The sequence below is a fragment of the Cervus canadensis genome, chromosome 3, assembly GCF_019320065.1.
Source record: "Cervus canadensis isolate Bull #8, Minnesota chromosome 3, ASM1932006v1, whole genome shotgun sequence".
Taxonomy (NCBI): Eukaryota; Metazoa; Chordata; class Mammalia; order Artiodactyla; family Cervidae; genus Cervus; species Cervus canadensis.
In genome coordinates this window covers 58,568,009-58,581,580 of record NC_057388.1, presented here as the reverse complement: position 1 = coordinate 58,581,580, position 13,572 = coordinate 58,568,009, and the positions used below count along the sequence as shown (strand labels likewise).

At 34.5% G+C, this 13,572-nt stretch overlaps 1 protein-coding gene across 1 annotated transcript in view; it reads right to left on the bottom strand.

Annotated features, from left to right (window-relative positions):
• Positions 1-13,572, bottom strand: part of DPY19L1 (dpy-19 like C-mannosyltransferase 1) — a 93,282-nt gene that overhangs the window by 22,626 nt on the left and 57,084 nt on the right. Inside the window, exons 11-14 of the mRNA XM_043463224.1 lie at positions 11,554-11,640; positions 9,368-9,427; positions 8,747-8,827; positions 2,658-2,759 (exon numbers count right to left, since the gene is read on the bottom strand). Of these exons, the coding sequence (XP_043319159.1) occupies positions 2,658-2,759; positions 8,747-8,827; positions 9,368-9,427; positions 11,554-11,640 (330 nt within the window). The remainder of the gene's footprint in view (positions 1-2,657; positions 2,760-8,746; positions 8,828-9,367; positions 9,428-11,553; positions 11,641-13,572) is intronic.

The window sequence follows — 13,572 nt, the reverse complement described above, 5'->3', positions numbered from 1 at the left end:
GGGTGGGGTTGTCGGGGGAGGTCCTGGAGGGAGGGGATGTACATATACATAGAGCTGACTCCTTTGCCGCAGAGCAGAAGCCAACACAACGTTGTAAAGCAATAACACCTCAATTAAAAAAAAGAACAAATGCAAAGGGAAAAACCACAGTGACAGACGTGTGCACATGCTTGTTCTACTGGAATTGTAAATTATTTTATTTTAATATTGCTCATAATTATTGATTTTATTCTAAGAATAAAAGTTACATACGCTCATTGTGAACACTAGAAAATGGAGAAAAAATAAAGGAGATGATGAATTTCACATTTTCATCAGTTATCAGTATTTCCTCCCTGATGGACTGTATATGTTCACGTCCTTCGCCCATTTCTGCATAGGTGGGTAGGGGAACAGCGTGCGGCTGTACTTTTGGTGCTGAGAAAGAGTGAGGGTCCTTGATAATTTTTTATTGATTTGAACAATCTCCTCAACTAATTAATCTCTAGCTTCATTGATTTATTGCAAGAATCATCCCAGTTAGTTATTTGATTTTAATTTTTATAACATTTAGTGTATAAAACTGTACATGTAACAGTTTTAAGTTATATGCAGGCAAATCTATTAATCATTCTCATATGCATTTTGTACTAATATGATGCTCATTAAAATATGAAGTTAAGAAATATTTCTCAAATTTTTCAAGCTTCATTTATATTTAACACATCAACTGAAATGAAGTTTGGCATATGATACAAAGCTTTAACCTGATTTCCCACCCCAATTCAATTTTTCAAATAATATTCATGAAACAATGCATCTTTCATCGTTTAGCTGTGGTGCTCTCTGCTCTCTTCATTTCATACCAAGTACATACACAAAAACATAGTTAAGCACATACACATGGGGTCTACCCAGCATTGTCTGTTTTTGGCCATAATGTTCCTGTTTTGATATCTGTGTACTTTAAATACTGTTGCTTTCCATTTTCATATCTAAAATGCAAAGATCTTCCTCACTGGTTTTTATTATCTTTCAACAGTACAGTTCAATTAAAATATGACTACTATAGAAAATTTAGAAGACGCAAATTACAAAATAAAGTTAATCACTAATTACCTCTTCACCAAAAAAAAGAAAACCAGTGTTAAATTTTGCTGACACTTTATGTGTGCTAATTATAGCTCAATAAGATCACAGCATGTTGCTTACCCTATTATACATCTTAAGTGTCTTTCCACACCAGTATGATGCTGTGTTAAATTGTTCCCTCTTCCCACCATGCGACAGACACCCTCTCTCTGAACCTGCACTGTGCTCTGCCTTACAGCACAGTCCCTGTGAAGACACCTATGGAGATGAGGAATGGCAGGCTGGACACAGCTGTGCCACTTTCTTCAAATTGGCTGAAGCCATGCTAGGCCTTAGTGAACTATTTCTTCTGTTACATAACTGATGATTCACACTCTCAAGGCTATGTAGTGGCATGTTTATTTTCAATAATGTTCACACTGAGCCCTAATTTCTCTGTTGATGCCTATACTTTCTTTACCATCTCCTTGTAGGAGTCTTGATCTGCTATAGGCATGCATTTTAATGTTCTGTAAGATACGTTTCCCTATTTTCTTTCAGCAGGCTTAACATTATCACTTGTACACTTTTTATCAGCCATTATGTGTCAAAACCACTTGCCAGAACACAGGAAATGAAGACTGATAAGTCACTGGAGTAGAGAGTCATCTGCCATGTGGCACACTTTCGTCCAACTGGTCTGCAATTCAGTGGCTTGCCCCGTGGGGGTCAGGGAAAATGACTGTGTCAGCAGAGGGCTGCTGGACAGCTATACACACACACACACACACACACACACACACAGAGTTTTCAAGAAAAATGTCTCAGAGATAATTAAATATCCTCATAAATCAGGGCCACATGGGTATGGCCCACAATCACAGTCACAGGGCCCATATATATATATACACACACACACACAAAAGGCACAAATATACAAATGTCTTTGAACCAAACTAGCTCATAAAGTATTACAAAATAGTATTTAATGTGAAACATCTTAAAATATCAAAGGTATTTCCTAAGTATCTCCTTTCATCCTCACAAGATCTGTTTGTAGCATACTACCAGAAACTAGTAAGCTACAGTTCAAAGAATGAGAGTCATTTGCTCAACAACATAAAGAATATTGCAGACTTCTGTCTCACAATCCACTAAACTACTCTCAGATTTCCTTCTAAACACACGAGTACAGTTTTAGAAAGACAAATGTTGTTGGAATGAAAAACTTGTATTCAATGATATTTCAAATCAATGAGATGATTCAAACAATCACAAAGCAAGTGGAAACTGAAAAGCTTGAGAGTTTCACTGAATCAATGCTATCCTTGAAAGGAAGCAACATGAAATGCTTCTGTGTTTACTCATCCTAAAAACTATTGCTAGGCTGAACGCATGTTTCTAAATTATCAAAATGAGAAGAGATCACGTATTTCATGAGGCTGTACTAATGTAAACAGGAACATCTTGGTGTAAGCTGCAAGGTTTTCCTTTTCCTTCAAACTGAGATAAGAGTACAGAAGTAAGAATCTGAATAACAGGAGCACCCTTTATGAAAATTGAATGAACCAAAACCTAAGGAAAGAAAAGGATAAATCCCATCTTACCTCCTTCTCCATAAAGTCAAACTCTGCTGCACATGTATACAGTAAAGTGTCAAAATCCTTGTAACTGAAGAATTTTGATGTTAATAAGTTGCCAATATGAGCCTAGTAAGGAATAAAGGGAGACACCATTAGATTATGCCGTACATTGCTATAACTCATTTCAATCTTAACAGTACCTAAAAACAGCTTCCATTGCTTTGCAGAACTTGCTGTTCTAACACCCGGCTGTTTTTGGACACTCCGACTTCACAGTCTCTGTTTTTTGGCTGACAAGTGATAGCTCCAACAACACCCTGCCTTCCATGCACCATCAACAACATTCCACAGGCTTTTACCCTTGGGTTTTCCCTGCTCAAGGTGTTAAACCTTGTGAAATACACTACAAGGTATCCAGTGGGCTTGGTAACACACACAGGCATCCATCAATCACAAGGGGACATCATGTTTTAGAGTAAAGAAAAACAAACATAATTCAGAATTTCTGAAAGGCAGACTGAAGAGACTTTTTTGAAAGAAGTAGACGCCAGGCAGACCTTGGAATAAAACACACCTTTTGACAGACAGTCAGCATCTGTGTATTCTTCACATATCACCAAGTTCACACTTATATCACCTCACTTACTTCCCACGAGCCAGATGAGGAAGCTGGAATTATTTTCATTTAACAAAGGAGAAAACATTTGCCAAAGTTTCAATTCATTATTGTCTAAAAGAGCAAGAATCGTAGGAAAGGGGATAAATTATATCCAGAGCAAATCATGACTAAAACACTAAACGATACATAAACGCAGTGGGGCGGGGGGCACTCAGGGAGTGAAGAGGAACTCAATGGCGATGGGATATCCTGAAGACTCTCAAATGCTGTGTCTTGTGGGGAAGAAATGTATGCTGATAAGTTTAAGAAACCAATAAGGAGAACACCTTGGCCTAAAAATGCATATGCAAACCACCAATCCAAGGAAAAGGAAAAGAATCTAAAAGGAAAGCAAAATGGTTGGAAAATCTCAATAAAATGAAAGAAAGAAGTCCCAAAATAATGATAACTGCCATAAATGTAAAGACCTTAAGTTCACTAATTAAAGACAGATGCTCAATTAGAGTTAAGGAAAAAAATTCAGTATCATGTTGTCTACAAAAGATATGCTTAAAAGTTTGCAGAAAGGCTAAAAGCAGAAAAAAAGAACAAGATAAATCAGATACAGTGAACCACAGAAACCTGCATTAGCAAATGTAATGTCTCACAAAACTAAATTCAAACAAAAACATATGAAAAAGACAACAAATGACATTATATACTGATAAAACAAACAACAAAGCAAGATTATACATATCATAAACATCTTTTCAGTGAATGGTATAAATTCAAAGTGTATAAAAGCACAATTGAAAAAGTCTCTAGAAAGAAAAAATAAGTTGACAATATTTGTTGGATATGTGAATTTCTACAATGCAAATTATTTTTTTCTAATCACCAATGCAGCAAAACTGGAAAACAATAACTAAGAAAGACGTTAAAAGTCCTCTCAGCCAGAAACTGAATAACATAAAACTTATCTTCGGGTTAAAAAAGAAAATCACAAAATAGTTCACTTGGAAGATGCCAAAAAGGTACTTCTTATAAGGAAATTTATAGATTTAAAATGTGTTTATCATAATATAAGAGAAGTGAATACAAAAAAGCCAAGCACTTTCCCTCAAGCATCAGAAAAAGGTTCAGAGCAATCCCAAAGAAATAAGAATAAAGGAAATGAGGATGACAGATTTCAGTTACAAAGAAAAATACAATAAAATCAAACAGGAGTTTTAAAAAAGTGGTACTTCGGAAATATTAATGTAATAAATAGAAAATAGAAAACATAGCAAGAAATAAAAGCACCTCTTTATTATAATATTGATTCTAAATCCAAAGAAGGAAAAGTAAAGAACATAAAAGACAATTTCACATATATGTAAAAAATTTCAATAAGAATTTTTTCACTAAGTGAATCCTACAATAATTTTTTAAAAACATGACCCATTTGATGACATATATGAAATGGGTGAGTTTCTACTAAAGCTATAAACTACCAGTAACTTCCTAAAGAAAGTGGATTTGTAGTAGAAAATCTTCCCATGAACAAAACTTCAGATCCTGAGGGCTTCATGGTCAAATTCTAACAAACATTTAAGGAAGACATAATATCAATTCTATATAAATTCTCACTGAAAACAAGAGATTGAACAATTTCCAATAACTTTAGCAAGCACAGCATTACCTTGAAATTAAAACCAGGCAAAAGCATTACAAGAAAATAAAACTACAGATTAATATTCTTAAAAATCAACAAAAGTCCTTAAAAATATTAGCCAACCAAATCCAGCAATATTTAGAAAAACTAATACATTGTAAACAAGTGAGGTTATCTGAGAAACACAATGATGGATCAACACTCAAAAATCAATGAATGTGGGGACTTACAGATATAGCAAAGAACAACGTTAGTCAATACCCTCCCTCCAATAACAACTATGAAATTGGACAAAACTGTCAAAAATCATATTAGGTTCAAGAAAATGATCAAAAGGAAAACAAATGTAGAAAATTCATTTATTTTAAAAAAAGAAAAAAAAATGATGACCTCTGTGTGGAAATAGTGGGAGTTTGTGGCACTGTTGCCTTGGCCATTGGTTTAGTGGCTAAGCTGTGTCCAACTCTTGTGAGCCCATGGACTGTAACCCACCAGGCTCCTCTGTCCATGGGATTTTCCAGGCAAGAATACTGGAGTGGGTTGTCATTTCCTTCTCCAGAGGATCTTCCTGACCCAGGAATCAAACCCAAGTCTCCTGCCATGCAAGCAGATTCTTTACCACTAAGCCACCAGGGATTCCCACTTTGGCCACTAACACCCAGCATTATAGCACCACTGCTTCCCTGAGCTCGGTCAGCCCAACGGTCATAACTGGATGGGGCTGACCATGGAAGCAGAACATCTGCTACTGGAAGGAGCTGACTTGTTTGGGGGCAGAAAGCAAAAAAATTTGTGCACTGTCAGTAAAAGCAGCAAAGGGTTACAGGATCAGTTTGGTGAACAGCAGATTTACAGACTAGCTAGAAATTAAATTAGAGACTCTGCAAAAGAGACAACCCATGAGGGGTAGATAAGTTCTCCCATCCCTGGTGACTGGAAAACTGTCCACAGATGCTGAGGGATCTAAGAGAGCCCAAGCTCTCTACAAATCTATGACCGTCTGGGAGGTGGTGTGAACATTCATGGAAGATCCAAGAAGGTGGGCGGTCACGGCAGAGAGGAAAAGAAGAGACAAACCTAACATTCAGATGAGAGTCAACAGAACAGGTCTGAAGGGTATCCTTTGAAAAACCAGCTTGCAAGGTTGACCCCTGGCTGACATCAGGGAATTAGATTCTGCAAGGACCCCACCACCCTAAACAATACTAGTGGCTTATACTGAACACCTACATGGCTTCTGGGAGTTTAGAATTTTGATATGTGTGAGGCAGAGGGTGCCTGTGTTACCAGTCCCCAATAAAAATCTTGGGGACACCAAGTGCTAAACTTCCCTGTTGGACAACATCAGTTTTTACCAAGGATGAGAAATCCAGGATAGGCCAATAAATGCCTCCTTGGATTCCTAAAGGACAGGGAAGTATGTGCCTTATTATCTTAACAGAAAAAAACCAATGTTTCTCAATAGCTATATGGCCTTGCCATTCTCCTTCCTCTGACCAATGTCAAAATTAAGAATTTATAAGCTGATGTTCCTGATCAATGTTACATATTTCCAGAAATACCAACACTGCAACTAAATTATTTCTGATTTAGACATAACTTTTTATAATATTTTTTTTTTACCCTGGTTCAATACCAGGCTGTGGCAGAAATGACAACAGTCACTTTAACCTGAATTAACAATTTAACTGGACTGTCTTCCCCCAGTGAGTAGTCAGATTCCATAAACCTAGGACTTGAGCTATTTCCCATTTCTTCCTGCTCATTCTCTGTATTCCGGCTGACTCAATCACCTTTTAGCACTCATCTTCACAGCTGACTTTTAGGAGCCTTCCTTGACTCCTCCTGTGTATTTGTGCAGCACTCTGTACCTGTTTGTTTGTTTTTTTTAATGAAGTTTTAAAAATACATTTTGCAGTTGTTAAATTTTTACATATTTATTTTTGGCCATGCCACACAGCATGCAGGATCTTTAGTTCTCCAACCAGGGACTGAACCCATGCCCCCTGCAATGAAAGCTCGGAGTCTGGACTGCCATGGAAGTTCCACTCTTTTTATCACAGCTTCTATTACACTGTTTTATAGTTGCTAGAAATTGTCCCTATATCCCACTAGCCTGTGTCTTACTCAGTTCTGTATCTCTAGGATGCATTCTACTGTCAGGCCCAGAGCAGGTACACTGAATGACCCAATAAATGCATTTTAGGTTATGCTTTTAAACTTTAAAAATATCTTCCCACAGGTTGTAGACTACCCCTATAATAGTCCAGAGGTTCTCAATCTTTTTTAAGCAAACAATTCTGTTGTTCATATGAAAACCTGTATAGATGTCCTCTATGTAAGAGATTAAAGCTAGACTATCCTGGATGAAAAGAATCAAAAAGGAGACTGGAAAGTAGATGGACCTCACCAAAGAGCCTGTGAAGTCCCAGAACGTCACAGAACTCAGTTTCAAAACCACTACTTAAATCTATTACAGGAGGAAGAAAGACAGTCAATTAAAATAAATTACAGAAAAAAAAAAATGTGGTTTACTCTTTCCACATTGGTTAGTGTCCTATTTTAATTTAATTAATGTGTTCACCAAAATATCAAAATAAAATAGACAAAGCAAAATTACAGATAGGGTGAATCTTTTGCAATTATAAAACAAAATTCTTCTCATTATCTCTCCTACCCAAATACCAAAGAAAGTAAAACCAATAATAATAAAAATGTCTCTCACAAGACTAACTTGGATTAAATCATCTATAAAAGCTTATAAATAAAACTTTCATAAGCACTGACCAGAAAACTGGAATAAAAAAGGAATGAATCTATAATATAATTTATTATTTAAGAGGCTCTGAAGGTGGTGTCTTTGTCTGTTGCAAAAGGGGATTATAAAGAAACCAGAGGAAAATAACTGCACAGGTCTTAAAATTTGAGCTTAAGTCTCTGGAGCTTTGACCCAGCAATCCCACTTCTGGGCATACACACTGAGGAAACCAGATCTGAAAGAGACACATGCACCCCAATGTTCATCGCAGCACTGTTTATAATAGCCAGGACATGGAAGCAACCTAGATGCCCATCAGCAGATGAATGGATAAGGAAGCTGTGGTACATATACACCATGGAATATTACTCAGCCGTTAAAAAGAATTCATTTGAATCAGTCCTAATGAGATGGATGAAACTGGAGCCCATTATACAGAGTGAAGTAAGCCAGAAAGATAAAGAACATTTACAGCATACTAACACATATATATGGAATTTAGAAAGATGGTAACGATAACCCTATATGCAAAACAGAAAAAGAGACACAGAAATACAGAACAGACTTTTGAACTCTGTGGGAGAAGGTGAGGGTGGGATGTTTCAAAAGAACAGCATGTATACTATCTATGGTGAAACAGATCGCCAGCCCAGGTGGGATGCATGAGACAAGTGCTCGGGCCTGGTGCACTGGGAAGACCCAGAGGAATCGGGTGGAGAGGGAGGTGGGAGGGGGGACCGGGATGGGGAATACATGTAAATCTATGGCTGATTCATATCAATGTATGACAAAACCCACTGAAATGTTGTGAAGTAATTAGCCTCCAACTAATAAAAAAAAAAAAAAAAGAAGAAAAAAATAAAATAAAATTTTAAAACCTTTGTGATATAGAAAGACCAATAAGAGACTGTGTCAAAAATTAATTTTGAAGAATAGACTATATACTTAGTCACATTTACTTTCTATTAGAGTAGATAGACAAAATAACAGGTGAATAGACCCCACCTTGAATTTAGCTTAAACAGTGGTACTTGGCAACTCTAGTAATTTATTCTAAGCCTGTTTATTTCAAGTCTTTCAAGTTAAAGCAAAAATAAACTTACATCATCTGCAATACCAAAGATTTTAGATGTCAAATACTTTAGTATGACAGTTCCAAATAACCAAAAACATCCTTGGATAACCTACAAAAGAAAAATATAGCAAAACAAAACTAAACCAGTGCATCATACAGCCATTGCATAGACATAGCCTAGGAAGAAAAAAATAAATGCTTTAATCACATGTGAAGTAATCATCTCTATAGCCAAGAGAAAATGCTGAAACACATGCACCTTAAAATAAAGAATGTTACTTCAAAATCAAGGGCTGTCACCAGAAAGAAAAATATATACAATCTTCTTATCAAGTTAATATTTTATAGGAGATTTATACAGCAATTGCAGTTAAATTTCCCTTCCACTAAAAGTTTCTTACACATGTACTGCTCCTCAGAAAAAGCATAGGTAATAAAACACAAAAACTGAAATTCTTTAACTACCTATCCAATATTAATCTTGCTTCACGAAAAGAGTAATTTGGTACATTAAAATTGAGCCCTAATATGTTATAAAACTGTTAGACCGCCTGCATTATATAGATCAATTCCTTGAAAGTAAAACATAAAACCAATGATATATTTTAGAGAAGGAAGAATGTATGCATTCAAATAGATTGATTCCTACCCATAAAGTAAGTTCAGATACATTTATTTTCAGGAAATATGGTTTCATTGCCAGTAAACCCTGCATGGAGAAAATAACATAGCATGAAGTTAATAATTACAGACACAAATTCAGGTACCAAAAAAATACTTATAAATAACACGATCCTCAAGAATCTAAAATTCAGCACAATTTTCATTGTTTCACATAGAATCAATACAAGCTCATTTGATTTCAAGGAGCCCTGTTTTGTCCAGAATATTTTAGGTCAATTAGTCACTTTGTAAAGTTGAAAGAAAAATCTCCATACATAAATTTCTATAACTGACTTCTATGACTGGTTCTGATTTACCTAAGAATCAAGAAATATATAATAATTTCAGAATTTTAGATAGGTGTCTTATAAGATTTTCCTTAAGTTAAAATATTACTAACTCCTTGAATAAAGTATAAATGAGTTTTTAATGAACCAACTAAATAGTTCTCAACCAAATCTGATTTCTTTCCAGATATATAACAAACTTCCAAAGCACAGTATCTATAAAGATCTAAATCTACTTCCAACTTGGCAAAAATATGGTTAGAGATCAAAACATAAATACATGAACCCAAATTAAATCTTTTCAGAAGTTTCTGAATATCTGAAAATACAAAATGTGTTACAATTAAGGTTTCAAAGTGATAACTAGAAACAAAAATAGACAAATGTGCATTTATATAGTTAAATATATAAAAATATGCTACATTCTGTACCTGTTGCCATCATTTATTTTCATACATCAAAATACTGATACATGAAATATGCATAATGCTTAATCTATACCTGAGACATACCTCAGCATCAAGCACCTAGTAGGAAGCCTAACACACTGTAGGTGCTCAATAGAACTGAAGAGAATTTCCTGCAAAATGTACTTAAGATTAGATTTTATTGATAGGCAATCTTCCATTCAATGGCTTTCCTGTACACAAGTACCAACAGTCATGTCCTTTACCCTGAGTAATACCAGGACTTCCCCGTACACACATGTAAATACAGAACTGAGTCTATTGTCACATTTCCCAATTACAAACAGAATTTATGATTGTAAGAACTATCACTAATATCAAAGCACAGCAATTCAGTTAATGAGGGGTGTTTTTTAGACATTATTGAAAACAGAGCATCAACCACATGCTAATTGCTAATTTCTGTGCTGGAGTATACTCAAGTCACACAACCTGAAAAGGATGGTGGTCCAGACTGGGAAGAGGTATTTGGGAAACAGAATTTTTAAAAAAATTTACTTGTAAAATCGGACAAAGAAATAGCAGATTCCAAATCTGTTAATGGGTTCTAGAAATCAAGAAAGACAAAATGATCTGACTTACTTAAATGACTATTCAAGAAGTAGAATGTATTTCAGTTAAGACAGTGCAATATGCTTTCATCTCCAAGAAACCAGTCTAAAACTAAAGCATGTATATGTTAAATATAAGGAATAATTTCTTTCCTCTTAGGTATGCAAAACATTGTAATACAGAAACCCATTGGGAAAAAAAAACAGGAGTAACTACCTCTGCAAGTCTTTAAATTTAGAGAGACATATTTTATTTAGAAAGTCATTCTATCGAAAGTGGCAGAAGGTGTTAGATGACCTGTTACCCTAATTCTGTAAGACTGTCTCTCCATAATCTACATCTGCTCTTAGTGATCTAGAAAAATATAACTGAATCATTACCTGATTTAAATTATCTGAATAAGTCATACAAATAGACATGAAGGGAAAAACTAAAAAAAAACAAGTCCTCAAGCCTCTCTCTGATCACAGTGGAACAAGGAGAGACTGCTGTGAGATGCCAAAAGGAGGAAAGGGGGTTACAAAGTGAGGAAAGAAAAGGATAAACACTGAAAGGAGGGGAGGAAACAAGAAAAAGAGGAGAGCATAGAAACCATTCTAAAATAAACCCTGGGCCAAAAGTCGGGTGACATAAAAGATGAGAGAGAAAGGACAGATTGAGAGTACAAAGCAAAGCACTGTGTCTTCAGGCATTAATTTTTGTTGTGCTTCTTTGGAAGCGAGAACTTAAATACATTATCACATTATACGCATTTAGTAAGACACTTGAAACAGTTCTGGAAAGATAATCCCTCATGAATCTCAAGCCAGTGATAAACTGGTAAACCATTAGTTTCAAAAACAGACATTTACTTAAGGAACACTTACCCAAATAATTACCAAAGAGGAAGCATAATAAGAAGTTAATAACATTGAGTTTCCAAACATCAAAACAAAACAAAGTGCAAGAGAAATCTGAAAAAATCCAAGAAAAATATAATTAACATACAGAAAACCAAAAAAGAAAGATTTTTATTCTGAAAACTGCACATGCCCATGATAAACAAAATTTGGACCATTCAATAGGGAATATACAAGGAAAAGAGCCCGCATTCTATGCCCCACTTCAAAACCCCAGAAATCACCACCACCACCAACTCCCTGTGCATCCTTACATTCACATTTACAAATTCTAGTTTATAACTTTTTTAAAACCACAAATGAAAAGCTGGCCCAGAAGCTATGCTATCGCTTGCTTTTACTCTTAGGTTGTTTCAAAGTGCTTTACGTATCAACTTAAAACAATTTAATTCATTCTGTTGAATAACTGAAAAAAGTACTCCACTCTAGAGATATGCTATAATTTATGCAACCAGTACTCTGAACACTTAAGTGCTTTCCAGTTTTGTCTTGCTGTTAGTTTTGTTTTTCCTATTATAAACACTGCTGAGAAAACATCCTTATGTATCTATCTTATATATTAGTACATGTCAACACATTTATGGGATAAATTATTATCATGGGTCAAGGATACAAACATTTTAAAATTTGAGAAAATATTGACAAATTTCCATACAAAATACCATACTCTCCACCAGTAGGGTATGCAAGTTCCTGCCAATATTGTGCATTATTCTTTTTAAATATCTGCCAATCTAACAACAAAAAAAACGGTTGCTTCATTGTTTCATTTTTTTCTATTCATCTTTCCATTCTTAGGGATGAGACATATAGCATCTTTTCTTCTATTCACTACTTACATTGTTTTGTGTGTGTATGAATTGCCTACTCCTAGTGTCCATTTTTCTATTGGGTTTTCATATTTTCCTAAGCACTCCTTCATATATTATACAGCATAGCTCCTTACCAAGCAAACATATTATAAATATTTTCCCAGTTCATTTTTATCTCTGTTTGTGGTATTTATTATAACTGTTTCCTAAATTTTTACATTAGTCAGTTTATCATTCATTTCCTGTAAGAATTTAGAATTTACCTCCATTATAAGAAAAGTCTTTAAAAATAAAATAATCTATGCTTTCTTTCAGTAGTTTTATTGATCCACATATATAAAATTTACATAAGAATTTTATAATCAGCCTAAATTTGAAAAAATGATATTTGTATTAAAATTGCTTTATTCTATAATGTACATTACACTATATTTTAGCTACATCTGCCCACTATCAAATCTTTAAATTTGAAAATAGTACACATTGTTTCCATTTCTTTAAGTCTTCTTTTACATATATCAATGGTGTAAAGTTTTCTTCATATAGATCCTGCCTATTAAGTTTATTTCAAAGTATATTATCTGTGTTGCTATTATATCAGAAATCTTTTCATATTTTCTGATTTTTTTATATTTAGAAAAATTATGTTAAGTATGAAAAAATGAATATAAACTTCTATTGTTTCTAGTAGTAATTACTTTATTAATTTTGGTTTTTTAAGTATTCAGAAGCATATCAATTACAAACAATGATACTTCTATATCTTCCTTTTCTATTTGAGACTCATTTTTAAGTCAGTTGTATTAGTTAATATTTATGCAACAATGTTAAGAGTGGCAGAAGACATATTTCTTAAATTTCTGGCATTAATGGCAATAGTTTTATTGATTCATCCATCATGTTGCATGATACTAGCTTTTGGCTTAAAGTACATGTATGTATCAAAAGTTCAATGAAGCATCCATCTATTTTCATTTAATTAAGATCTTAAAAATCAGAAACAGATGTTGACTTTATCAAATGCTGTTATAGTATCAAAGGAAAAGGTGTTCAATATCACTAATCACTAGTAAACGCAAATCAAAACCACAATGAGACATCACCTCATAATCTCACACCTGTTGGAAAGACCATTATCAAAAAGCCAAGAGATAAGTATTGGTGAGGATGTGGA